At 39.0% G+C, this 27,526-nt stretch overlaps 1 protein-coding gene across 3 annotated transcripts; it reads left to right on the top strand.

The window, feature by feature from the left end:
* Window positions 1-118: 118 nt before the first annotated feature.
* On the top strand, window positions 119-27,526 carry ARGLU1 (arginine and glutamate rich 1). Of its 3 annotated transcripts, none has more exons than XR_014143904.1 (4): window positions 119-1,050; window positions 9,346-9,571; window positions 11,373-11,941; window positions 25,329-27,526. XR_014143904.1 is itself a non-coding variant. In XM_081815196.1 (4 exons), the coding sequence occupies exons 1-4, from the start codon at window positions 704-706 to the stop codon at window positions 25,491-25,493; spliced, it is 822 nt and encodes a 273-aa protein (XP_081671322.1). In that variant the 5' UTR covers window positions 131-703; the 3' UTR covers window positions 25,494-27,526. The 3 variants fall into 3 exon arrangements, 1 of the variants encoding a protein (XP_081671322.1); XR_014143903.1 differs by having other exon boundaries at window positions 121-1,050; window positions 9,346-11,430; window positions 11,858-11,941; window positions 25,329-25,467; XM_081815196.1 differs by having other exon boundaries at window positions 131-1,050; window positions 11,858-11,941.

Genomic DNA, 27,526 nt, shown 5'->3' with positions numbered 1-27,526 from the left:
CGCCACATGGGGTCCTGTACCAAGCACTGGCTTCCCCTTATCAAAGCCGACGTCACCTCCTGGAAGCCTCACAACCACTTCATAAAGCGCGGTTATCTTCACCGAACAAATGAGGAAGCGAAGCTCAGAGACCCAAGTCATCCGCTCAGGGTCACTCGGATACAATTTGGGGCTGCCTGAGACAAATCCGGCTCCTAGAAAATAATGCAATCAGTCAGTTCCTGCTGAGGCACGATTTCATTCTCACCAAAACGTGACGAGTTCATTCTCCCGGCGTTGGCATCTTACCGGAAAGCAGAAGTGCACTAAAGCTAAGGTGGGGACTCCGGCTCCGGAGCGTCAGGCGGGCGCGGGGCTGGCGGAAGGAGCCGAGTGCGCTCGGAAGCACTCGCTTCGCCTTCGGCAACCATCGTCAGGGGGCGGGGCTCGCGTAGCGGCGCGTTCCGCGCGGGGCAGTGTGGGAAGGGCGGCCGGTGCAGCCGCGGCTGCCATCTTTGCAACTCCTGGCGTTGCGGCCTTGTCGTTGGAGGCGGCCTTCGTGGCGGCCGTCGACCTAAGAGAGCGGTATAAAGTCAGCTGGCTGACAGCTTTCCTTCCCCCGGCCTCGACAGCCCGGCCAGCCGGGGTCCGGAGGCGGAAGCGAGGGCAGTGGGACGCGTGCGGGGCCCGAGGCCAGCGGCTAGTCACAGCGTCGCCCGGAAGGATGGGCCGGTCTCGGAGCCGGAGCTCGTCCCGCTCCAAACACACCAAGAGCAGCAAACACAATAAGAAGCGGAGCCGGTCGCGGTCGCGGTCCCGGGACAAGGAGCGCGTGCGGAAGCGCTCCAAATCCCGGGAGAGTAAACGGAACCGGCGGCGGGAGTCGCGGTCCCGCTCGCGCTCCACCAACACCGCCGTGTCCCGGCGCGAGCGGGACCGGGAGCGCGCCTCGTCCCCGCCCGACCGCATCGACATCTTCGGGCGCACGGTGAGCAAGCGCAGCAGCCTGGACGAGAAGCAGAAGCGAGAGGAGGAGGAGAAGAAAGCGGAGTTCGAGCGGCAACGAAAAATGTGAGCGCCCGCGGGGGGAGGGGCGGGGAGGCTGGTGGGGGTGGGGGCTGGCGGGGCTGGGTGGGCCGGGTGGAGAGTGAGGGGCTGGAGGGGCGTGGGAGCGGGTAGAGGGGTCGCAGGAGCCCGCCCGAGAGGCTGCAGCCTGGCCGAGTTGGAGAGCCTGGGCCAGTACAGACCCACGAGTTGGCTGGGAAGGAAAACAGTGGGGCTTGCGCAGGAAAGGCTCGGAGCGGAGAAAGCGATTTTGGCGCGAGAGAGGAGCTGAGTGCCGGAAGTAGGGGGTGGAGTTGGGAGTAAGGTGGGAGAGCTGCTGGGGCCAGTGAGGGCGTGGGATAAGCGAGCCTGAAGCTATGGACGGGGAACGTTTGCAGGCCGGCTGGTGAAGAGTCGAAAAGGAATTAACCCTTGGGAACAAATTGCAGCTGGCCAGAGCATTCTTGTATGGAAGCTTCAGATTGGGACAGGGCTCCCTCGGGAATAAGACGCTGTAGGTGGTCCAACAGTACACCCCCAAATGCATTTTCTGTTTGTGCATTTCTTTTGTTAAAGATGTGGTTGCGTTTCTTTTTTCGGGCCTGCTCGGTTTTTGTTATTTTGTGAGCTGTAAAAACAAAATGCACACGCTTTTAAGCATACAGTACAATGAGTTTTGACACTTGAGTTCACCTGCTTAACCACCATCACAATCAAAACTTATTCCATCTTTATACTTCTTATTTATATTCTTTTGTAGCAAACTTAAGTGCAATCCTGTTATTCGTTTTCCTTTTTAGTATACTTTTGTTTAGAAGACACTTGAATATTTGCTTTTATTTTCGCATTGCTCACATATAGGACTTAGATTTGGGGAAAATCAGAGTCACAGTAAGGTTCTCAACTTGAAATATTGTTAGGGTGAAAGTATTTCTGAAAGAGTCACCTCTCAGGTATTTTTAGATCCAAGAGTAGGTGCAAATAATTCCAAACTGATCATCTTTTGGTTTTAAAATGTAGGGTTTTGTTTTGGTTTAAGACCATGGTACTGTGATGCTCTGGGTATTCATTTCCCAAAGTTAGTTTGCAAACTCTCCCTGTTTAACCAGCTGTCTTCCTCAATTCTTCAGTTCATGTTTAGAAAGTGCACATGAGGCAGTAAAGTTAACTGAATTTAGGATCTTTCTGGGACAAATACATGTGTGCTGAACTGTCTAGGGATTTTAAATTTTTTTGTGTTTGGGTTTGTATTATGTAGATTTTCCAGCAGAGTGTGTTTCTGAGAAGCAAAGTTATTAAGACGTACAGGACTAGAACACTAACAATATTACAGAGGAAGCAGTACCAGAAGAGCTATTTTGTTGCATACCTTTATTTTTCCTTTATGTAGAAATGTTGAGTTTATATATATATATATGTGTATATATATATGTATATACCACACACAAATAAATACATACACACACCAAATACAAGTAATTGTTTCGCAACAAACCTTGATTATATAGAATCCAGGTTTTTTGGTCTGGAACAAGATCCTTCACTGTAAAAATGCAGCTCTCAAATGTCAGCAGATGAACATTTGAAAGATTACTGAAGACATCTCTGAGATAATTTTCCCATTTGAAAACAGATGTCCAAAGAGAAATGATTTGCCATTCACTAGAAAGCTAAGACTTGTAGGAAAAATGAAAGAAACCTCGGTATGCAAAGAATAATTAGAAGTATTTAGCAAGCTACACATGAATAGCAGAAACAAAATCCAGGGATTACATGAGAAAATTGGACAGCTGTATAGTTCCAAGTTGACAGAAGCATCAAACTACCATTAGCATTTATGAAGGGAGGAGGGGGCAGAGCTAGCAGCCACCTATACACAGAATTCCTCTGTGCCATGCAGTAGGCACTCCTTAATTTTTTTTTTTTTAAGATTTTATTTATTTATTTGAGACAGAGAGAATGAGAGAGAGCGAGCACATGAGAGGGGGGAGGGTCAGAGGGAGAAGCAGGCTCCCTGCCGAGCAGGGAGCCCGATGCGGGACTCGATCCAGGGACTCCAGGATCATGACCTGAGCCGAAGGCAGTCGCTTAACCAACTGAGCCACCCAGGTGCCCGGCACTCCTTAATTTGATGTAATGTCTTGGAGATAACACAGGGAACAATGGAAAGACCTAGGTTTTGGAGCCATGAAAATGGGCGTAAGTAGTTGTATGTCTACATGTCTCTGTTGGTTAGCTCATTCATTCAACTAATATTTATTGAGCATTTAATAAGTGCCAGACATTGTGCTAGGTGCTGTTAATATAAAGATAATTGAGTCCTCTCCAAGAAGCTTAAAGATTTATAAGTAGCTACATAATAACACAGTGTGGTAAAGTCAGTGACCGTCATGTGACTAAAAAGAAAGATCATGGATAGGTAAGCACCTTAGTTCTAAGGAATGTGGGTGGTAGATAAAGAGAAAATAAGAGACTGTCAGGTGAGGCATAGGAAAGTACATGTGGACCAAAGCAGAGTCCCCTCCACCCCTAGCAGAATAAAGGAAGACGGGGTGGGAATGGCCCTAAAGAGAGGTAAAACCGTGGACATTGACTGGAACATGAAGGTGTATAGGTACTAAAATCGTGGAGTGACTGGGGAGGTACATAGTGGCTGAGAATCATGAGAAGTGTCTTGTGTGCCATATTAAGGAGCTTGGTTTTATTTCATCATAGAAACAGGAAAAGTTTTTTGTTTTGTGTTTTTTTTTTTTTTAAAGATTTTACTTATTTATCTGACAGAGGAGACACAGCGAGAGAGGGAACACAAGCAGGGGGAGTGGGAGAGGGAGAAGCAGGTTTCCCGCGGAGCAGGGAGCCTGATGCGAGGCTCGATCCCAGGACCCTGAGATCATGACCTGAGCCGAAGGCAGACGCTTAACGACTGAGCCACCCAGGCGCCCCAGAAACAGGAAAAGTTTTAAGGAGGTAAACAGCGTGGGCTTTTTTTTTTTTTCTTCTCCCCCCCAAAAAACTGCACGGACTGCTGTATTGGATAGATAAGTAGTTACAGTAAGGCCACACAAGAGTAGTGAGGGGATGGTTATTGGAATGGAAAAGAGGGACAGATTTAAGAAACTAGTGCAAATAAAACTGGATTGGAACATAAGGGAAATAAAACATTAATGTTGGTTCTCATGTTTATGTTGTGTCTGTTGCACCTCAGCTACCAAATGTTTAAGTAACTGTGTGGCAGACGGTGGTTAAAATGTCAGAAACCCTGTGGGTAGAGGACAAGGAAAAATCAAGGGGAGCGTCCATTTGTCACTTCCACTGTGGGCACTTATACTTGGATATGATGAGTTTATTCAAGGTTGATAAGGGAGACTGAAGCCTGCAGGAAATCTTGAGAGTAGATAAAATGACCCAGGAAGAGCATGGAGGCAAAAGAGCAGTTGGTTCACAGGACTGAAAGAACCTTAGGGAATGTTTGTTGGAGGAAGACAAAAGCTTCCTGGAAGCAGAGAAGGGACGTCAGAAGAATGCATAGTGTCAGTGTACCTTGAAGAGGTTCAGTGTAAGATGAGAGACCGCAAGACAGCAAAATTAGATCATTCTGTTGGGCTTAACCAATTAGAAAGTTTGGGGTAATATTGGAAACCAGATTGCTTTGCTCTTTATAGTTGTGAGGCCTTGAATAAATCACCTGTAAGCCTGATTTCTTTTTCCTGAAACGGAGATACAGATCCTGCTTATTACGAAGATCAGAAGTAGTGCATTTGTAGTATCTAGACATACTTGGCATATAATGGGTATCACTAAATAATGTTGGGTAATATAATTTTATGTACATGCAACCAGATTGAGCCTGGTGAGTTTAGAAGTGATCTTATGAGTTATGTATTAATACTGTGAAAGGCAGACCTTAACATTAAACCTTTTTTTTCCTCATTTTTGAATAGCTAATTCACATGTTTCAGATGGAGTTCAAAAGTTCTCTCTTCTGTGTACCAGCCATTCAGTGTGGTTCCCTCTCCTTATCATTTTCTTATATATTCTTTTGAGATGCTTTGTGAATGTCGTATTAACTGCATGTTGAAAAAATGGGCAGCTGTAAATGTCTTGGAGCAAAACAAGAAATGTTAATGGTTACTGTTAATTTACTGTAGCCTGTGATAATCTATGTATGATTATGCTTTATGTTCAACTACATGACAGATTGAGAGCCTTCTAAATTAAAGTATCTAAACTGAGCTGGGATCTATATGAGTGATTCTTAGAATACTTGAAGAGCTCATTTTGAGGGCAAAGAGCCGCTTTTAAGAGCAAATTCAGTATGTGGAACTGTGTGTTTTGGGGAAGTTAGGGCTTTAAGACAAAGTATTAGGGCATAAAATCTAGCTGATGTTGATAAGAATCCTATGAATTTTTAAAATAACCATTTTGGTAGTTAAATCTTTCTGCATGCTTTTCCCTTTCACTTTTGTCCTGGAGAAACAGTGTAGGGTAGTATAGTGCTTAAGATGATTGGCTTTGGAGTCAGGTTACCTAGGGTGGGCGTCATCTTAGCAAAATGCAATGAGCTGGAGCCCCACTAATAAATTGTTTCTATGCTTGAAGAACCATCAGAGCTGTAACATGACATGGTGCATAAAGCTGTTGGCACAGTATTTGGTACCAAGTCAATACTGAATTACTGCTATTTGCTGATGTTATGAAGCACTTCTTCAAAGTAAGCTCCTAGGGTTGAGTTTGTTCATTTAAAAATATTTCTATATATATTATATTTAAAATTATATTGCTGGTTGTTGTATACAGAGTCATACTCTGTGCTGTATTGCCTGGCCCTTGCTGTTTTAATAGTTGCCATTTTAAATTGATTGTTACTAGTGTGTTACAAAATTCTGAAAGCATGGAGAAAATGGGGGCCTAATGTTATATATACTAGTTCCATTGAAAACAGAAGCTTCATCAGTGGCACAAATTCTTGGTAAGGGAATATATTCAGCAGACTAGCCTGAGGAAAAGATAGGGACCCTAAACATCAAGAAAGTGACAACTCCTATGGGGAAAGTTTGAAGGAGTGAATAGGCAGTGACATTAAATGATAGGTCTTCTATGAAGTGCTAATGACCAGAAGTGTTTGTTTTTTTTTCCAAGAAAGTTTCAGTGTCTCTTATGAAAGTTAGCCTTACAGCTGCTTTATCATTGATTATGATAATAAATTTGTCATCAGTAAAGACTCATGTTTAATTCAGTTGTACATGTGGCCATTGTTTTTTTGAATTCAGTGAGAGGAGAGAGGAATTGAAGCAATAGCTTTTCAGGGCAGAAACTGAAAAATTTCTGTAAAATTTTTTTTCTGATTACCGAAGTAATAATTTTAACCTTACTGAGAAAAATTGCAACAACAGAAAATTACATTCTTGATAACCTTGTAGGGAACAATTCTGCTGTGGCTCCCCCCCACCTTGCCTGTCTCCACGTGGGACCCAGGAGAAAGCCTTAATTACAGTCATGATGGTACGTCCTTCATGTTCCTAGAATAAGGAACAAAGGGAGATAAGCGGCCTTTTGAGAAACCCCACTAGGCCATTTTCTTATCCTCCCAGTTTCATTTGAGGTTGGGACTTTCCACTTGCCCTCCCCTCTGGGCTATAAAACTGCTGAGCAGTTCTTAGAATTGACTCCATCGCAGCAGACCAGCCCACTGCCTGTGCCTCTGTTGGGTGTCATCTGGCCCCTCTGGTTTGGTGTCTGTGAGGGGACAAGAGACAGAGCTCACACCATGCTGATCTGGCTTTTGCTGTAAGTAACAAATGAATTAATTTATTTAGGCTTATTTTCTCCTTACTGACCAAATTGGTGGAAATGTGGCCCCATTAGCCATTGTGCTACTGCTATTACTTAGGGACTGCTTGAAAAAACCCTGAATATGTATCAAGTGTCTTCTATCTTTACCAAATTCCTAAGTTGTTTGGCAACTTTTCTACTGATAAGCTAACCTAAAGCCTTATTCCAGTCTTCGCTCTCCTTTTTACTTTGTATTGAAAGTTTTAGTTGAAACTGTTTTACATTGTCCGTAACAGTTGAATTGTACCATTTTTGACATCTTAAAATAAGATTTCTTTTTAGGCTTCTTTACATTTATTAATACCATAAGAACCAACTAGCAAAATGCATGTTTGTGGGGGTGCTGTATACTTCTAAAACTTTGTTATTATGTAAACTTACAGATGTATGCAAAAGTAGAGAGAATATTATAACCCTAGTGTACCCATCATTCCTGTTCAGCAGTTACCAGGCATACTTATTTCGGCTCATATTTCTCTTTGGATGAAGTAGAGAAACAAAATTTTTATATTTGAAATGTAGTTTAATTTCCACTGAAATTACTGCCTGATTTCCTTTAGATATTTCTGGCAATTCATTTTAGTGTTGGAGTAGATAGCTATTCTCTTTTATTGAGCTGCTATAAATAAAGCCTCCTTGAAACTACCTTAAACTGTATTTTTTTTTGGAATTTCAAAAGGAAAAGGAGCATTGTTACATATTAGGCTTTCGTATCTTTTTAAATAAAAATCACCATTAATTTGGGGTGCCCCGGTGGCTCAGATGGTTGAGCGTCTGCCTTCGGCTCCGGTCATGATCCCAGGGTCCTGGGATCGAGCCCCACATCGGGCTCCCTGCTTGGCGGGGAGCCTGCTTCTCCCTTTCCCTCTGCTGTTACCCCGGCTTGTGCTCTCTTGCTGTCAAATAAATAAATAAAATAAATAAAATAAAATAAATAATTGAGAGTTGGGAGGAAATATTTAAGAAAAAACAGTAGTCTTCAGAATGGGTAATGCATGTATCTAGAACCTAAAATTGTGTTTTTTCAAGTAGCTGCTATCTCCTTGACAGAAAAATGGATTATAAATGCAGAAACTGAAATGAATCAGAATGTTAGAGATACACCGGTGTTCGTATGGTATCACTGTGAATAAGTAACAGGAGTTGAGAATGAAAGCACTTGAGTGGGAATTGAATCAACCCCCCAAAATAGAGTTTAGTTGAAGTGGATTGGGGTCTTTAAAGGTCACTTAGACACTATAAAGTCTTTACTAAACACGTAAATTGAATGACTGGCTCATACATATTTATGAGTCATCAAAAGATAAAAGGTTACAGGTTGTATTTAATTTTGTGGGTTGTGAGAAAGCTGAAGCATTACTACTAATAAATTGGCTTCTTGGGATTTAGATATATTTCCAGAGCCTCTGAATTTATTAATTTAGCACAAATTATTGTCTCAACTAGTGCAGTTCAATAGAAAATACAATGTGAGCTACATCTGTAATTTAAAAATTTTCCAGGAGCCACATTAAAAAGAAAAGAGTGAAATTAATTTTAATATATTCTCAGTCTTTAAGATGTTGTCATTTTAACATGTAACCAAATAAAAATAATTAAAATATTTTTTATACATTTTCTTTATACTAATCTTCAGTTCAGACTAGGCAGATGTGGCCAAGAAGCTATCATACTGGGTATCAGTGGTATAAAATGTGCATTGTTTCCACTACAGAGCCTTGATAAATGTCAGTATTTTCAGTGTGGAATTTCATTTTGAGTAATTAAGTTGGTTTATAATATCTAAATGTGATTAAAAGAATTAAAACTGTCATGCTTCATTGAACTTTTTCTTAGAACTGATGATATATTTTCATCCACTTTCCCATCTCTTGAAGAGCTTTTAATTGAAAATCAATTAACCAAAGAAAGAAAAGGTACAGTTAAAGGTGTTAGGTTCAGAATCTGAATTAAGTTGTCTGTATTTTCAGTAAAAGCTACACTACATTGCCTTAGCAGTCTGAGTCTCTTTGAATCTGCATTTATTTTGATTTTGTTGGTGGGGGAGGGGGGGTGAACTTTGTCAGTCTGAATTGCTTGCTCCATAATATTTTCTCCTGACTTCTCTGTAGCTCAACCCTTAGACTGAGTGCATTGGCAAATGAGCAAATCCGTACACTTAACAACAGCTTGTCCTTTCATTACAAAGTTGGTACCAAAAAAGTAGACTTCTTATTTCAGATTTACTCTACAGTTCCTAAATTAAAACTAATGAATTAAGCTCTTTGTATATACATACTAGTCATTTTGTACTTGGAAAGTGATAAAAACAAGTATTTCATATTTATTTGAATTTCTGTATTCCTTAATATGTTGGTATCTGATATTTCCTTGAATGTTGCATGAAAATGAATTACAGAATTACAGAATCAGGCTGTATGTTTGATAGATTTATAACTAGTTTTGTTAGGTTTACTTATCTAAGTCATTGTTTTCTACTTTGTTTGCTAGTCGGCAGCAGGAAATAGAAGAAAAACTCATCGAGGAAGAAACAGCACGAAGAGTGGAAGAATTAGTGGCAAAAAGGGTAGAGGAAGAATTGGAGAAAAGGAAGGATGAAATTGAGCGAGAAGTTCTCCGAAGGGTGGAGGAAGCCAAGCGCATCATGGAAAAGCAGTTGCTCGAAGAACTCGAGCGACAGAGACAAGCTGAGCTTGCAGCACAAAAAGCCAGAGAGGTAACGCTCGGTCGTTTGGAAAGTAGAGACAGTCCATGGCAAAACTTTCAGTGTTGGGTGTGCCTCCTGCTCAGTTCGGAAAGAGATGGAATACAGACTAATTCCTTTCTCATCTAAACTTAACATTGCTGCGAAAGTTAATTTTTTAGCCTATTCAGAAGTGCTGACTGATATTTAAAAGTTATTTTCATAAAACGTATTCAAGGATACTTTTTGATTTAATGGAACTGGCTTACATATTTGAGAAGTGTTTGAAACTTTTGCCATGGCTGCAGGACTTACATTCTTTTTTGGGAGGGTGGGGGGAGACAGGGAGTGGTCAAGGGAAAAGGTTAAAATCCACCTGTGGATATGCATTCTTCTTTTCTGTGTGTCATTCTTAACTGCTGGACTGTGAGAGGCTGTTTGCCTTCAGTCAGATTACAGAGCAGGGCCTGACATTGAGTGACCGCACCTGCTTTTGATACATAGGTTTTCTTGCTCTTCTTTTTGTCCTCCTTTTATCCCTCACCCCTACCCCAAATCCTGCTTCAACACAGTGGACTAATTCTAGCACTCTGATCATAAGGCCCTCCATTTTCCTAATGTGTTTCAAAGAATCTTTTTAGGAAAAATGTCCAGATTATTCATCCACTTTTTTAGTATCTACTAACAACTCCTTTTTTTCTCTAGAGAGTTATGAAGGAACAGGTTGTCCTTGTCTGGAGTCAAGCTAAACACATGATTTGTTTTATCAGCAGCTGGAGCAGAAGTTGAAAATGTCTTTCTGTGAGACAGTAATTTGCTACTGAAGCTTTATGGCTTATTTGCACTGATTACTCCAGGTTCCTAAAACTTGCTGAAAGTCACTGAAACACTCAAGGCAAATTACTTTATGGCCCTGAGTGTCCCTTGACATAGTTTGCATAATGAATATGAATTCCATTGGTGTATGCCATAGAAAATCCTGTAGTTACATTTTCTTGAACTTAAATATTTGACTCAAAATATGTGTCTCATATCATTGTTAATCTTGGCCTTATTGTGTACAAGTTGGCATCATATTAAATCTCTTTTTTTCCAGTAAGCTTAGCTTTTCAAATGCATTTTCCCTTGTGCTGTCTTTAAGTAGATACACGTGTTTATATTTGGTAGCTATCACAGACTGTGCAATTTGAATGTATGAAATTTTATTTATGTCAGTGCTTTTAATAATGATAATTTTGGAGTAATGGTGCTGTCTTGTAGCGAGTTATTAATCATAGGAAGATTTTTTTCTCTTCGTTTGCTTTTTGTTTCATGTTAACAATTTTTTTTTACACGGACACAACCCTCTGACAGTCTTTCCAAATATTAAAATCATTTGAATATGTATGCTGTGATCTGAACACTGCCCAAACCATCAAGCAATCTTCATATAGTTTGCATTATAAAATTTCATTAAATGCTCCAATAAAAAATAAATTACAGAATTTTATTTCCGGACCATGCACCCCCTGGATTCCTGAATTTCAGTTCAGACTGTAGATGACAAGATAAGCTGCCTTTAGAAATTGTCAACATCTGAATGTTAAGTCCATTTTCCCCATGGAAGAGCCCTTAGTTCCATGAAGTATGGATTACCATTTGTATTTTTCACTAACAGTAAATGTATTTTTCTTATTAATTGTTTGCCTTAGGAATGATGAATTACATTTTTTGTTCCTTCTTACCATAAACATCTGCATTCCTCAGCTCAGCCTTCCTTGTATGTTGTTTCTTTATAAATGGTTGAGCTGCTGATGCAGGTATTGCCAAGCTAACAGTACAAATCATTTTAAAGAGGAAGCTGGCGCGTATGGCAGCCGAGGAGCACACTCTGCAGGACACTGGACAAGACAGTAAATATTCAACTTTTAATGCTGATTAAAGGAGTATAGGTAAAGAATACGTAGGTATACATAATTGGTGAGACAAATATTCACTTTATTTATATTTTATATATTATTTTTTTAATTTGGTAAATACTATCCAGTTTTGTAGTTGTCCTTGTTGATTTGTGTGATATTAAAGTATTAGTAATAATTGCCAGGAAACTATCATTAGGGAGGGTTTAGTCGGTTGCTGTTTGGACTGGGAGGGATGATTTAAATTTCGTGCTAGAAACAAATTTTAGTGACTGCACAGTTTATCATTTGTCAGACAGAAGGTAGCTATAAAGCTACCCTCTAAGTCAGATCAAAAAAGTTCAGAGGAAGATTAGTAAATATTTATCAGTAAAAATAAACATTTTATTTTTCTAACATCTTAACATGTCCTCCCCTTTAGGAGGAAGAACGTGCAAAACGTGAGGAACTAGAGCGAATACTGGAAGAGAATAACCGAAAAATTGCAGAAGCACAAGCCAAACTGGTATGTATGAAGTATATATGAAAATTACTTTATATTTGCTTTATTTTTTTCAGATTTTGTGGAATGATTTCTTAGAGTTTTCAGGGCCCTTTTCAGGGATTTGAGGCAAGAGCAGGAATAGTTGACTAGATTTTAGCGAGTGTCTTCCAGAGGAATCTATTGGGGCTATCCAGAAATTCTACTTTCTGGAGAGAAAATTCTAAAATTCGCAGTGGTTTAAGACCGGTTTCCTGGGAGAATTGGACTAACCCCACTCTAAAGTTTTTCTGTCTTAACCTCATTTACATTTTTATGCCTAACCAATAACAACAAAAGTTCGGAAGTGTTTAAACTAAAATGCAGCATTTCACTTCACATTAGTTACCTTGTTCCCTACCCATTACTAGGTGAAGTAGATAGCATGTGTTTGGTGGTAAGTGTACCAGACTAATAAGCTCTTTACCTGTTCCAAGTTTGTAGTCTAGCAAGGAATACAGAGACTGAAGTAATTATGATCTAGGGCAGAGCAATTTAAACATTTTAATGAAGAAGCCAATGTAAGAATATTGAGGTAATTTTTTAAAAAATAAAAAAAGAACTAATCTATTTTTCCTTCCAGTTCTGTTTTTTAGTACTTTCTGAGTTTTTGGTTTGTTTCTTTGTTTTTAGCACAGACTAGCATTTAAAGTGGAGTAAAGAAGTAGAATAAAAATTTGGTGTCATAGGGTTTTCCATTTAAGAGTATATATTTTGAAGCAGTCTCTGTATGAAGAAGAAAGCTAGAATTAAAGGACTGTGGATATAAGGAAGCCAAAAAACAAAAGGAGGCTAGGTTTTGGAAGGAAAAACTTTCTTTTCTCCCTGAAGGTGGCGTATAGGAATTCTGCTTCAAAGTAGGAACATAAGTCAGAGATGGAAGGAAATTTACTTAGGATGAATGTGGGATGAGTGCCATTTAGTGCCCAGGAATAGAGACATGACCCAGGATGGACTCTGGGTTCTAGACATCTTACAGAAGTTTTGTCTAGTTAGAAATGTGTTGAGACCAAAACAGTCATAGGAAGACATTTGCTGCCAAGTCATACTGTTGACCGGGGCGGGGGGCACGGGGGTGCGCAAGTTGTAAGCTCCAGCTAAGTGATTTAGAAAAAAGAAATTCTGTGACTGTTTATAAAGGCACAGAAAAAGATCTGAGTTGGGCTAACCAATCCCAAGGAGAGTAGGGATGAAGGAGGACCATAAATAATGTGATAACTTTTTACATAAGGTTAAAACTATGGGGCAATTAGTTCTAAAGCATGAGGTTTTAAAAGATAGCATACCCCAGAGAAAAGCCAGTACTGGAAATATCTGAAGCAACTTAGCATGACACCGTGGATTCTTAGCTATTACTGCTGTCCTGGCTGTTGTAAAGGCCGTCATGAAAGGGAGAGACTTAATCCTGCTTACCCAATGAAAAGACCTTAAAATCTCTTAAGGTAGAAAAGCCCTATCTATGAATGATGATGCACTCTGAATGGAGTAGGAGTCATTATAAGGTATATCCCTACGTGTTTATCAATTAGTATATGATAATGCCTTTTTTAGTGATTCTGTATAAGAAAAAGATCTCAGTGCAGGTAGGAGGAAGTAAGATGGAAACTAGGAACCTTAATTTGAGTTTGGAAGGTTGAGCTTTGAAAGGTAAATATAGTGTGGTTTTTAAGGCATGGATATTTCCAGAAGGGAGGAACAGTATAGTTGGTATTTAAAACGGTGAACCAGAATTGCCAAGCGGGTGGAATGGAATTCCTCTTAGAACATGATAAAAGAGTGGCTAGCATGGTGAGTTCAGTTTTTGGGTCACCTGGAATGCCAGATTGTGACTTACAGAGCAGAGCTCCTCAACCTGTTAGGCCCTGCCAAGATCCCTTCTGATCCTGGGATAACTGGGTGCCTTTAGGGAAACTTGGTTGGGCTCTTTATATTCCTTTTGGCAGCTTTCTTTGTTTACCCACATGGACCTTAAAAATATGACTTTGTGTGTCACTACTGGGAAAAGATTAGCAAGCTTATTCTAGAGCAGTGCTTCTCAAGTGGTGGTAATTGGCCAGTTTTTGTTCTTTTAATCCTCATTTGTCTCAGACCTCTACTTTTGCAAAATACAATTAAGATGAATTACTAGAAAAATGAGGTCAAGTGGCTATAAAAGCTTCTAAAACACTCCTGGTTTCTACATATCATGTTATGGATCCATTACAGTTTGCAGACTGTTTGCTGATTCATGAGCCATACTTAGACGAGCACTATTCTAGAACATTTGAGTTTGATAGAATAGATTGTACAGTGACACTGTTTTGACTGCATGTTATCAATAGACTTCAGTGAAAAGGTATCTTGGAGAAAAGGAGTTTGAATTAGAGAATATTTGGTAAGGATTTGGGCGTAACTCATTTATTTCCTGTGTATGATAAAGTTGGAAGTTTAAGAAATCGTCCATGTTGGAGAAAATTAATTTTTATTTGGTTCTATTGGTAGTGAGTCATATGCTTGCAGGGAAAGTGGAGCATCCTTTGTGTTGGAAAAGACAAGGAAATGTTGCTACATAAAGATGGCAGGCACAAATGGAGATTTCTTTAATTTTTGTTCTCCATTCCTTGTCCTCTCAATTTTGAGCAAGTTCTTTAATCTTTTTACACATTTATTAGGAAATATTACATGGACTATATTGAATGTCCCATTAGAAGAATCGATATTTAAGAAAGGAAGGGGAGTGTGCTAGTGTTGTAGATAGCATGGGACTTGTCCTGGTTATGTCAGTATTGGTCGTTTATCTTGTTGCAACAGCAGTTCTGTTTGCTTTATGACATAATAAATATGCTAGAAATGTGGATCGGTTCATTGTATGGCGAGAAGAATGCGATGCATTCTTACTTCTAGAAGGCCAGGGAGGAAGAGGCAGTAGCCAAGCTTAACTATTCACATAACCTATATTGAGAAGTTAATTATGTGTAAAAAGCAATTTGGAAATAAAAATGGACAAGACATTAAGTTCTCTTATTTAATGTATCAATGGTGGAGACAGGGACAATCCCAAGAAAAGTTAACAAGTAATAGGAAAGTATTTGGTAGTGGGATGGATGATGTGTGGTAATTGACATAATTGCCCCAGGGTGGCCTGGGAACCTTCCTGGAAGAGACAGCCATGAGCCAGGCCTCAGTGGCCAGTTAGGAATTGAATTTACCGTGGATGCAGGAGTGTGAGGAAATGAAGCCTGGCAAAGGCCTTTTCGGGATTTCATAGAATTAGAATAAAGACAAGAGTGTGTGGGCACTCTGAGGGTGGTAGTAGCTATAGTAGTAAACCGGCTTACTGCATAGTAACAAGTCTGTGGGGTAAGTAATGGTAGATGCGGTCTGAAAGCAGATTAAAGACAGGTTGGAAAAGACAGTACCCGGGGGGAGATTTCTTAAACATCATAACCATGAGAGAATAATACAACAGTTTCTTTCAGGTCAGTAAAGAAGACCAACTCCGTAATAGAAAAAGAAAAGTGAGAGATGTAAATGAGAATTCACACAAGTAGAATGAAAAGTTCTATGATCAGTTCTTAAAAATATATCCCAGTCTCGCAACTTCTGAAGGAAAACAAAGAAAGGACTCCCCCATCCCCTTTCCTTTTTCTGCAACAGTAAATACCATAGAAAAGACTTTATTTCCCTCATTAACACCAAGTGTTGGCAAGAGTAAGGTATAAAGAGACCTTTTATATGGTGATGGAAGGAGTTTATAATGGCCCCTGACCATTTTAGAAAATAGTACTGAATCAGTAAATATCAGGAACCTTAAATCTGTTTCTAAGAATTTATCTTGTGAACACTGAATCAGATACAAATATGGTAATACAGAAAAAAATTCTCACCATATTATTTAGAATAGTGAAAATTTCGCAGATTTTTAGATGAATTATAACATGTGCTTACAGCTGGTTTTTCTGTAGTCTAAAAGTATTTGAAGGTAATACAGGGGAAATAGCTAAATACAAAACTTATGTATACACTATCCTGCTAATTTGAAAAGTACATTTGCGCAGTTTAGTAGATGGGAAAATATGCCAAAAGGCTAAAAATAGTTATCTCTAATTGGTAGACTTAAATGTAACTTTATACTTTTCTCCAGTTTCTGTATTTTATGCAACTAACATACATCACTTTTCATGATCACATAAAAATAATTACTAAAGAAAGTAAATTTAAACCACACTTTAACGGACTTTTAAGTAGGTCCTTGTGACAAAAGTTCAGATTGATTGTAGTAATGACTGTAATAAGGAATGCATTAACTTAGCCACATGGGCTCTCTCGTATGTGAAATTCTTTTTTTTTTTTTAATTAGAGAGACAGAGATAGGAAGACAGCAGGAGCAGGGAGGAAACGGGAAACAGGCTCCTCATGAGCAGGGAGCCTGATGTAGGACTCAGTCCCAGGACCCTGGGATTATGACCTGAGCCGAAGGCAGACGCTTAACGGACTGAGCCACCCAGGTGCCCCTCGTATGTGAAATTCTTATGAGGTGCTCCAGACCAGGGTAGTTTCTGCTCACATTCCAAATTGTTTGTGAAGATACTTGATTTTATCTGTCCAGAAGGAGGCAAAAGAATATTAATCAACAGACATGTTTGATTTATAACCTCAAACATGAATTAATTCACATGTGGTTTGGCTTGACTGGACTTGGCCTTTTGGCAGATTGGTTTCTAGTTCTGGGTTAGTATTGGCAGTGCACAACTGTCTTCAGATATTTGAAAGGCTGTTAATACGACGGAGAATTTTAACTTTTTATTTGTTTATTTTAAAGATTTTATTTATTTGAGAGAGTGAGAGAGAGCATGAGAGGGGAGAGGGCCAGAGGGAGAAGCAAACTCCCCGCCGAGCAGGGAGACCGATGTGGTGGTATCGATCCTGGGACTCTGGGATCATGACCTGAGTCCAAAGGCAGTCGCTTAACCACTGAGCCACCCAGGCGCCCAAATTTTAATTTTTTAAAAAAATATTATAAATGGTACCTAAAATTTTTTTTGCTCCTCTTTTCCATACAGGTTTTTTGTGATGTGTCTGGGGAAGGCCTGGGTATTATTCTGAAATGTGTGAGAATTTATCCAAAAAGGGAAACAGAAGAAAAGTGATAGGTGTTGCTTGGAATTAAATGTCCTTCCAGGAGGCTGTATCAGTAGAAAAATGACCCTCAAATTATCCATTGGTGAATGAAGGTTAGGTAGTAAAATGGAACCTGGTTAATTTGCGTGTAAATACCTGAACTATAATAGATTGACAATTTCTAATAAAATTATAAAAATTATTACATTATGGTGATAAGGTAAAATTAATTTTAACTGGGAAACCTTTGAAGTTTTTTTTTTTTTTTAAGATTTACTTATTTATTTATTTGAGAGAAAGAGCGTGCATACAAGCTGGAGGGGGAGAGGGAGAGGAAGAGAGAATCCCAAGCAGACTCCATGCTGAGCACGGAGCCTGATGCGGGGCTCGATCTCCTGACCCTGAGAGCATGACCCGAGCCGAAACCAAGAGTTGGACGCTTAACTGACTAAGCCACCCAGATGTCCCCGAAGTTTTAAAATATATGCAAATCATAAGTTTGAGATCTACAGTGTATTTCTGCTCTTTAATACTGAAAACAGTTTTCTCTTTACCTACTTGCCAAAAAGGGAGATTTACCTGTTCATCACTCCTTTGAGAAATGAAAAAAACAGTACCACGTTTGGAAGTTGATTTATATGTGAAATGTGTTCCACATACTTAAGCTAGATCTCACTTTGCAATTAAGAGCTATTTCTGGAAAATCCCCCCCCCATCTATGTATTCTATGTCCTGATCCCTGGAACCTGTGAATATTACCTAATGTGGCCCCAAAAGAGGGTCTTTGCAGATCCGATTAAGTTAAAGAGCTTGGGAGTTTATCCCGCATTAACCACTATGCCCTAAATGCCATTGCATGTATCATTATAAGAAGGAGGCAGAGGGAGATTTTTTTTACCACACAGTGCATACACAGGAGAAGGCTGAAGACAGAGCAGAGAGAGATTTGAAGATTCTGACCTTGACGATTAGAGTGATGGAGTCAGAAGACAAGGAATCCTGAAGCCACCAGGAGCTGGAAGAAGCAAGCAATAGACTTTCCCCTCGAGCCTCCTGAGGGAGCATGGCTCTGTTGACACTTTATTTTGGACCAGTGATACGGATTTTGAATTTCTGGCCTCCAGAATAATTTTATATTGTTTCGAACTACATAGTTTGTGGAAATTTGTTGCCTAAAAATGTGGAAGTGGTTTTGAAGTTGGAGGTTTAGAGGTTGGAAGAATTCTGAGGCATATGATAGAAAATGCCTAGACTGCTTTAACAAAGACTGTTGGTAGAAATATGGACTTTAAAGGTGCTTCTGATTAGGGCTTAGACACAAATGAAGATGTTACTGGAAGCTAGAGGGAAGGAGGTCCTCGTTGTCTAGTGGTAGAAAACCCGGGTGAATTGTGCCCTACAGTTGTGTGGAAGGGGGAGCTTGTAAGGGTTGAACTTTCATATTTAACTGAAGGTGTTTCTAGATAAAGTGTTGAGTACAGTCTGCTTTCCTCTGGCTGTTTATAGTTAAATTCAAGGAGATAAATAGAGGAAATAACTGATAAGTAAAAAGGAATGAGCACTTGATGTTTTGGAGAAAATTTTAGCCTGTCTGGATTACAAAAGATGCTGAAGTTGGTTATTACTGTTAGAAAAACTCTCTGGAAAGAAGGCCAAGGGTATGGCTGGACAACCATTTGCTAGGGCTGAAGAGATTATGTATGTGACTCATAGGTTCCCTCAGCCACTTTAGCAAATGGCAGGAGTAAATGAGATTATCCAGGAGCCTCTTGTCTAATGGCCTGCCAGATGTGGGAGACCCACAGTGTTTTCAAGGATGCTATATCTGCAGAAACACTGCCAACTTGGACTGAAAAGGACAGAGGGAGGACACAATGATAAAAAGACTCTTCAGACTCCCAGCAGACTCCACTCATAAAGGAAAAGTGATATGAGGACAGAACAGAGAGAGATTTGAAGATGCTGGTCTTGAAGATTGGAGCAATACACATGCAAGCCAGGAAATCCTGGCAGCCAACAGAAGCTTGAAGAGGCAAGGAGCAGATTCCCTCCGAGAACCTACAGAAGGAAGGTGGCCCAGTCAACACCTGTTCCAGTGATAATGATTTGGGACTTCTCTGCCTCTGGAATAAATTTCTGTTCTCTTAAGGTATCCAGTTTGTGCTACTTTGTTAGAGTGGCTACAGGAAACTAATGGAAAAAAAAATTGGGAAAAAAATGTGCCGTTTATACTAGAGTGAGGGTATATAAGTTGAAAGAGCATAGTATCTAGGATAGTTAATATTGATATATTTATACATTGTAAGAAACAGGCAAATACGGAGTGGTGCCAAATGTAAATGTCAATTAAATATTTTAATTTGAGGGGCGCCTGGGTGGCTCTGATGGTTAAGCTTCTGGCTTTGGCTTAGGTCATGATCCCGGGTTTCTGGGATCGAGCCCTGTGTCAGGCTCTCTGCTCAGTGGGGAGTCTGCTTCTCCCTCTCCTCCTGCTGCTCCCCCTGCTTGTGTGTGCTCATGCACGTGCACGTTATCTTTCTCTCTCTCTCAAATAAATAAAATCTTTTAAAAAATATTTTAATTTGAAATGAAATGGTGGGGAAGTTATGGAAGGATGTTTAATCAGTGAGACTTGTTTCCAGTTGATAAGATAAAAAGCTCATTTAAGGTTATGTTGATGTATTTTGGGCAACAATTATTTTAAAACTTCCTGGGCATTAGTGTATTGGCACCGTATAGGGTGGCTTGAAGGACAGAATGTCAACCATAAACCACTGAAAGCCAGTCAGAAGATGGGGCTTGACTTGATAAGGTGGCTGTAGAAACTAAAGAGAGAATGAACTTGGTGAGTGATAAGGGAGAGGGAAGGGGAGTACTGAAGGAGGAAGTGGAGGAAAAAGGAAGGGGAGAAAATCTGGTGTAGGAACCAGAGAAGATGCCATCATGCTGACAACCCAAGTGTCAGCAGGCACTTAAGAAAACTTCCACAAAAGGGAATGAGTGACCAAGACAAACAACTGACTTGAAAGAAAAGAGAATTTAGGGTATAGAAGAATAAAAGAACCATATCTGGATGAGATCATTTTTTGTGAAATTTTAGGACATAAATGATAAAATCCTGAAGGTATGAGATTGCTCTTTTGGCAATTTTCCAGAGCAGTCTTTCCAGAGCTCTGGGGGACAGGGATTCTTATGCCGAGTATCCCATACCACTCTCAATTGTCAGTTCCTTCTTGAAGCCATGGTCTCCACGTCAGGTAAATGTAGGCTCTCGGGAGATACTACGTAGTGAAGTTCCAAAAATATATTTAAGATTATAAATATATTTAACAACTGGGTAATTAAATTGAGAAGGAAAGGGGCTAGGAAGAGTGGCTGGGGGTAGGAATTCTCTTCAGGTGGTAGCTAATAATATCCTGTAATGGTAGTATATACTGTAAGGAGAGTAACTATCAGAATAACCAAATTGCCATTGGTAGGGATTGCTTTTTTTAATCCTGTGTGTTATTTTTTTAACTTTGTACATTAATAACTTTAGAAAATTTTACTGATCCATAGTTTGCTGAGGGTCAGAATTTATATCAAATTTCGTTTTAATGTTTTTTCATTGCTTACCTAAAGTGGGCTACACGTGTTATAGAGGGGAAGATGAATCAAAGAATTAAAATTTATAAATGGCACAGTGGAACAGGATGTGTGTGGGAAAGTTAAAATGCAGAAATCCACATTTCTGAGTAGTGGCATGACTTCCTAATTGTAGTATTTCTCATTCTTACCGTTTCCGTAATCACTTCTGATAACAAATATTTCTCTTTGTATTTTTAAAATTTTGTAAAATTTCATATATATTTTTTAAGTAGAGAGTAGTAGATTTCAGCATCCTTATTTACTGAAAGAAACTGCTGCTAAGGATCACCTTGATGTACAGTATTATAGACAGTGTAAGAAGGAGAATGCTTATTAGAAAAGTAATTTTTTTTAATGATTTTTTTTTTTTTGAGAGAGAGAGAGATGGTGAGAGAGAGAGAGCACAAGCGGGGAGGAGAGGGAGAAGCAGGCTCCCCAGTGTGGGGCTTGATCCCAGTACCCTCAGATCATGACCTGAGCTGAAGGCAGATGCTTAACCAACTGAGCCACCCAGGTGCCCCAGAAAATGAGTAATTCTAATAAAGGCACTGGGCCCTCTGGATAAAGGGGGAGTGGGACAAAAGGTACTGGGAGAGTAAATAGGTCCTTCTACTAGAATGGTGTATTTTGCTTTCATGTATTTCATCTCACCAATCACTCGAGTGAGGTGTAAGGTTGAAAGCCACCTTTGCGAGGGTTCTGGACTTAATGGCCTAGGAAGGCCGACCCTAATTTCATGGCTCTAGGATTGTGGATGTTAGCTTTCTCTTGGGCCTCCATGATGTCCATCATGTAATCCTTGTAGGAGAGCTTAGTATTGTTTATCTGTATGAATACCATATACATACCCCCTCCCCCCCATTATTCGGAATAGTTCTTTAGCATACATTTGAAACAACAGAAGGGTAGAGGGGGAGCAGTGGATATTCTGACAAGTGGAGTCATCAGGAAGGAAATGGCATGTCAGACAGATTGCAGAGGGAGGCTAGGGTTTAGAAGAACACCTAGCAGATAAGGTATAGGGTCAAACCTCACAGATTGATTTTCATCATTTGAGAAGCACTATATTAAAATAGTAGATGGCTTTGGGTTTTGCTCAGCTAGTCTGTTTGTTTTAGCCCTGGTGTAATTGAATAGCATTTTTGCTTCTTTTAAAGCTATAATGGAATAAATTACAAATATTTATACGTAAAGACGGGATATTCACCTGCCCACTTTATTTTTAAAAATCATTTCATTATCAGGTACTTCCAATAGGCACTATATGCTTAACACTAAGGGAAAACCAGAGAAATTACAGCAACCCTTCCACATACACGCACTTTTATCTCCTCTATTTGTAGACCTAAATGAAATTGAAACTTGCTTTTTCTTTACCCAATCTAAAGTTAATTTCAGTGCAGAATTAGTATTTCCAATCTATGAAGGAAATGACTTTGCTTTAAAAATCTTGTTTTTAATTTAGGTAATGTGATCACATCATTCAAATTTATTTTTTAGAAAAATAACTGGTTATATCTTTTTCCCCCATCCACCTACTTTTCATTGCCATGTCCAAAAGGTATATTCGATTATGTTTTTTGTCTTTTTTAGTGTTTAAAATGCGTATTTTGGCAGATACAGATATATGTATTTTTATTCTCCCCTTTTTGCAGAGAAATCGTATACTGTATATACACTATTCGGGACTTAGTTTTTCTTAACAGTGTAACTTAGGGATTTTTCCATTTTAGTATGTAGGGATTCCTATTTTTTTTTTTTTTTAACTACACAGTATTCTATTATATGTATTTTCCATAGTTTTAATAGTCTCATCTTGGGGAATATTTAGGTTTTTCCAGTCTTTTGCAAGCTACGTTGCTTTAAAAAACCTTGTTCAATTTTGCATGTATGCAAGTGTTATTTATAGGATCTATCCCAGGAAATTTATTTGCTGGATAAAAGCATTATGAAGATAGAGCTTTTGGTAAGTAGTGCCAGAGTACTCTTCACGAGATAGTATTGTGTATCTTTGGAATTTGTCAGTATGGTAGGGTGAAAAATACTGTGTAATTTAAATTAGATTTCTCTTAAGGGTTAGGTTGTGATGTTCAGACCCTTCCCTCTTCAAGGTTCTAATCTGCTTTTCTCAGGGCTGAGTGAGAACAGTAGGGAACAGTGAATCTCGGTGTTTATATTCCTAAGGGTTTCCCAGGCACATGGACACATCAAGAGTCTTTACCTTGATTTAATTGCACTTGCCAAACTCTTATCCAAATGTCTGATAATTTGTTAAAACTGGATAAAGTAATTGGCATATGAATTCACTAAAGATGATCAAAGGCAGTTAATTCTTTTCTTTAGTAATTATCAGTGGAAGTCTAAGCACGAAAGTGGTGGTTTGAAATGGATGTACAGGTTAAGGTTTCAGTAGGTGGAAAGAATGGCATGAGCAGAGGGGGAGGTAGGATAGATAAACCAAGCATAATTTGAGAAAGAATAGTATATACACAGTGGGAGCCAGATTATAGAAAGTCTTAAATAGTATGCTCATTTGGGAAGTTAGGCCATATTCTGCGCATGGTAGAAGTCACTGGAAGCTTGAGGGCATGCGAGAACAGAATGATGTTCCAGAATGGTGAGACTGGTAGCATTCTGTAGGGTGGATGAGGATACTGGGAACAGGGAAGTCCTGTGAGGTCTCTAAGGGAGGTGGGGCCCTGCGCTGGTATGGTGGCTGTGCATGTGGAGCTCCAGATGAGACATCTTAGTGGAAAAGACAGCATGAAGGAAGTAATAACCAACTGGTTGGCTATTTGCTTGTGTCAGGGAGGAGGGAAGAGACAGAAGAAAGCTACAGAACACGGGTGGTGGTAGAGAAGGTCCTAGAAAGGACCTAGAAAGGGCTGATTTATTCTCTGGTTAGGTTTGAGGAATTTGAATCTTGGACATGTTGAATTTTGAAGGTACCCGGAGGTCTCCCTGGTATGTGTCCTACTAGCCAGCTGTAGCTTAGGAAATGCAGCTTACGAAAATGGTCTGAGAGATGGGAGATCTATTTTACTTCTCTGTTGGGTTTTCCATCTTGCCTGCCGACCACATTCCCACTTCTTTAAAATACCGATCTTCCTCATCTTTGACCTTTACTTGATTACTGTGGATGTCTCTACCTTTTTGTCTACACCCCCCCACCATCTTGAAGTAAAACAAACCTCTTTGTGTTACTTTGGTATTTAAAAGTCAGGGGTTTTTTGTTTTGTTTTGTTTTTAAACATTTTATGTTGCATACCGGAGTCCATCACCTTTCCCATACTCTGGCATAAAGCCTGTGATGCAGTCACATTGAATGTTACTGTTTCTGAGCAAAAAGCCTATCAGTGGAGACAAACCGGAGTGAACAGGTGGAGAGCCTTAATGTTTTTGAATCACCAGTGTTTCGTATTAAAGAACATGTGGGAGGGGAGAAAATTTTTAAAAGACCTAAGTTCAAGTGAACAGAAGAATGAATAAAGAGGTCGTTAAGCATTGTAGTTCTGACCATCTAGGAAATAATTTTAGTAGAGTAATGGAGATGGAAGCAATGACTTTAAAATCTGACTTTGGGAATAGGAAAGCATTCAGTGGATGCAGTGAATGTTTTAAATTGAGGGTCAGATAGTGATTTTCCTGAGATTTAAAAATTCAAGGTTTGAGCAGGTTTTCTTCAACCTTGGCCCTGTTAACATTTGGGGTTGGATAATTCCTTGTTGTGGGGGGCTGACCTATGCATTGTAGGATGTCTAATAGCATGCCTGTGCTCTGCCCACTAGATGCCAGGAGCCACCTCCTGTTTGTGACAACCAGAATCACCAGCACACATGGCCTAATGTTTCTTGGGAGGGGAGAGGAGGGGTAAAACTGCACGTGGGTGAGAAATAAGGACGTGGGCATGGGGTTTGGGGGAGGCAGAACGAGAGACTTGATGAGGAGGGAGAAGGAGAATGGCCTGAATTTTTTTGGGGTGAAGACAGGAAATGCGTAGACAGCACAGGAAGGAAGTTGGTTCCATAAGACTGAAGGAGTTAAAGGCCCTGCAGAAGTTAATTATGCCAGTGTCCACTTGAAAGTGAAAAGCATTTCATAGTCAGCTAGGTGGAAAGGGTCTTTAATTTTTTCTTCAGAGAAAAGGGTCTTTAGTATTTCTTGGTTGTATATTGACAGTGTAATGTAGCCCCAGTAGGGATTTTTTTCTTACAACTTCGTCTTTCTAATGATAAATCTATGGTAATTGGTAGATAACTTGCTCTTTGGAAAAATTGATTCCTTGTTTCATAATTGAAAATCTCTTCATCTGATACACTGAAGGTGTAGATAAAAATAGGTAATAGGACAAAATCTATACTGATCTTAAAACATGATTTTAGAAATTTCCATTTTCAAAATGTGTTAAGTGCTTTTTTGCAGTATTTTAAAACATTTTTCATAACAAAATCAGAAAATTAGGCAGAATTAATAAGGAGTTCTAATTCCTCAGTGTTTTTTCCTTGATCACTTTTTGTGTGACCTTACGCAGGTAAGTATGTTATTCAACATACTGTTGTTTGTAAGCTGTCACCTGATCTCCCAATATTACTAATAGAAGACATGAAATTCATAGAAAGTTTTAATGTTTACTTTTCACCTTCAGGCTGAAGAGCAGTTGAGAATTGTTGAAGAACAAAGAAAGATTCATGAGGAAAGGATGAAACTAGAACAAGAGCGGCAACGTCAACAAAAAGAAGAACAAAAAATTATCCTGGGCAAGGGGAAGTCCAGGCCCAAACTGTCCTTCTCACTAAAAACCCAGGATTAAATTGCAAACTCTGAACTTTTTACGAAGAAAAATGGAAAAACTTTGTATGGTAGCTTCATGTTGAAGTGGTTTTTTGTTTTGTTTTTGTTTTTGTTTGTTTTTTTTTTAATTTGGAAAATCTGGAAAAGTTAGCTTGTTCTAATAGGGGCTATGCTCTGCATTCCTTTTTTCCCCCCTTAACTTCCATTAAGTCAGATCCTTATCAGATCATTGTTGTCTTCTAGAAAGTGATCTATTTTTCACCTGTTTGAATTCTGTGTTAGTGGTCTGAAGAAGAGCAGATCACTTCGTAAACTGTGGATGGTCTGATAAGGTTTTTACTGACCCATTGACTTCAGAGTTATACTCTGTCTATTACATCATAATGCTGGTTTTGCTGACTTTTTGTTTTTTTATATATTTATAAAAAAAGAAAAAGTTGGAAATTGCATTGGAAGCTCCCAGGGTGTTATTGGACCTGTGTGGTGTATTGTTAAACCAGTGTCCTTGTGATACTGTTGCTCTTGATGTTCCTGATACAGGTAAGGAAACAGTCGGTCAGCTCTGGTACAAAATATATATACAGTTCAGTATTGTGTCTGTTCAGTCTGTTTTTATTTCATTGACAAAATCAAACCAGCATTCCCCATTGTGTAAATAAATGATTTTGCTGAATAAAGTAAAGTCTTAAATTCATATGTTGAAGCAATTTTTTTTAAAGTTCTGTTAAGTCTTAAAGAGGGTGGTTTACTTTTTGATGGTCAACAGTTTAGAAATCCTAGAACTATGCTATATTTCCTCATTTATACTTTTAATGTAGGATTTATATGTACATTAAATATACTCATGAACTAGTATTTAATGGCTATTTTTACAAATACCTAATTTATGCTGCTATGGCAATTAAGACATCAGTATTACCTGTAAGAAAGATTAAGCGCCCAGAAGATGATTTAAATTCTCAATCCTGTGCCTCTGTTTTAGGATAGAAGTATTACTACCACAAATTATACTTAATAAAAGACTAGAAAAATGCTTCTAAAAATTTATAGAATCTTAGATTATTTTCAAAGTGGGCCATCAGAAAGAACTTAGCTTTGTACTTTCACAAAAGGCTAAGGTAGTCAAATCCTCTTCAATGTAGGGTACCTGCACGTTTATTTTCAGGACAAACACATTTAAACTTCTTACGAGTTTTTGTTTTGTTTCTGCATGTGAAACCTTATGGATGACTTTTATACACTAGACTCTGCCTCATTTATCTTTACATATGTTTGTTTTAAGTCTACTGGTATTAAAACATTTATTGAAGAAAGCGATATACCTGAGATGCATAAACATGTCATCAAAGTAGAATGTTCTCCAGTATTTTTAAGACCATTTGATCACTCTTTCCAAGTGAAACATAAGTTAATGAGATGACTAAATGGTAGATTATTTTGTGTGTGCATGTTAAGAAAATGCTATTGCTTTAGTTAGAGCTCTTCAGTGAGTCTAATTGTGGTAAGGAACAATACTATCAGTTTAAATATCCTTAAAGGTAGAATTTTAAGTAGGCATGAACTGTAGTGAGAACTGACTTATAAACATGATACCTATTACTCTAAAACAATCACTTTATTTACCTAAAGAATATAGGTTGCTTATGAATCTTTTTTTTAACCTTTAAATATAGGTTAGCTCTAATTATTTCATGATTTTTTTTTTTTAATGTAACTTTTTTTTGCTGCAGATCCATTGTTCTTAGGCTGTGTATTCAAGTTTTGGGAAATGTTTACTTAAAATTGTTTTGCTCTTCAAGTGTTATAAACATTGTATCTAAGAGAGTAGCCTGGACTTAATATTTGAAATTAGTTTATGCGTGCCTTTTAATTTTTAAAGAATCTCTTACTGCCACATATGGTGTGAAATCACAGTAAGTTGCTTAGTGACATCGCAGTATCTGCTTGCTGTTGGAGACTCTCATCAGATACTGAAATTGTTCCTGTGCCAGGCTACAGGAAAGAGGATGTAATTGTTAATAAAATACACCCAATCTTTCTGTGCTGCAACAA

This window comes from Leptonychotes weddellii, chromosome 3 (genome assembly GCF_054177405.1).
Source record: "Leptonychotes weddellii isolate Sample4059 chromosome 3, ASM5417740v2, whole genome shotgun sequence".
Taxonomy (NCBI): domain Eukaryota; kingdom Metazoa; phylum Chordata; class Mammalia; order Carnivora; family Phocidae; genus Leptonychotes; species Leptonychotes weddellii.
The sequence above is the reverse complement of the archived record's forward strand: the minus strand, read 5'-3'. Positions and strand labels throughout refer to the sequence as shown.

Excerpts from the sequence above, each read along its gene's own strand:
- ARGLU1 (XM_081815196.1), top strand. The coding sequence starts at position 704 with ATGGGCCGGTCTCGGAGCCGGAGCTCGTCCCGCTCCAAACACACCAAG. Across the intron at positions 1,051-9,345 it reads TTCGAGCGGCAACGAAAAAT|TCGGCAGCAGGAAATAGAAG; the intron begins GTGAGCGCCCGC and ends TTTGTTTGCTAG. Across the intron at positions 9,572-11,857 it reads CAGCACAAAAAGCCAGAGAG|GAGGAAGAACGTGCAAAACG; the intron begins GTAACGCTCGGT and ends CCTCCCCTTTAG.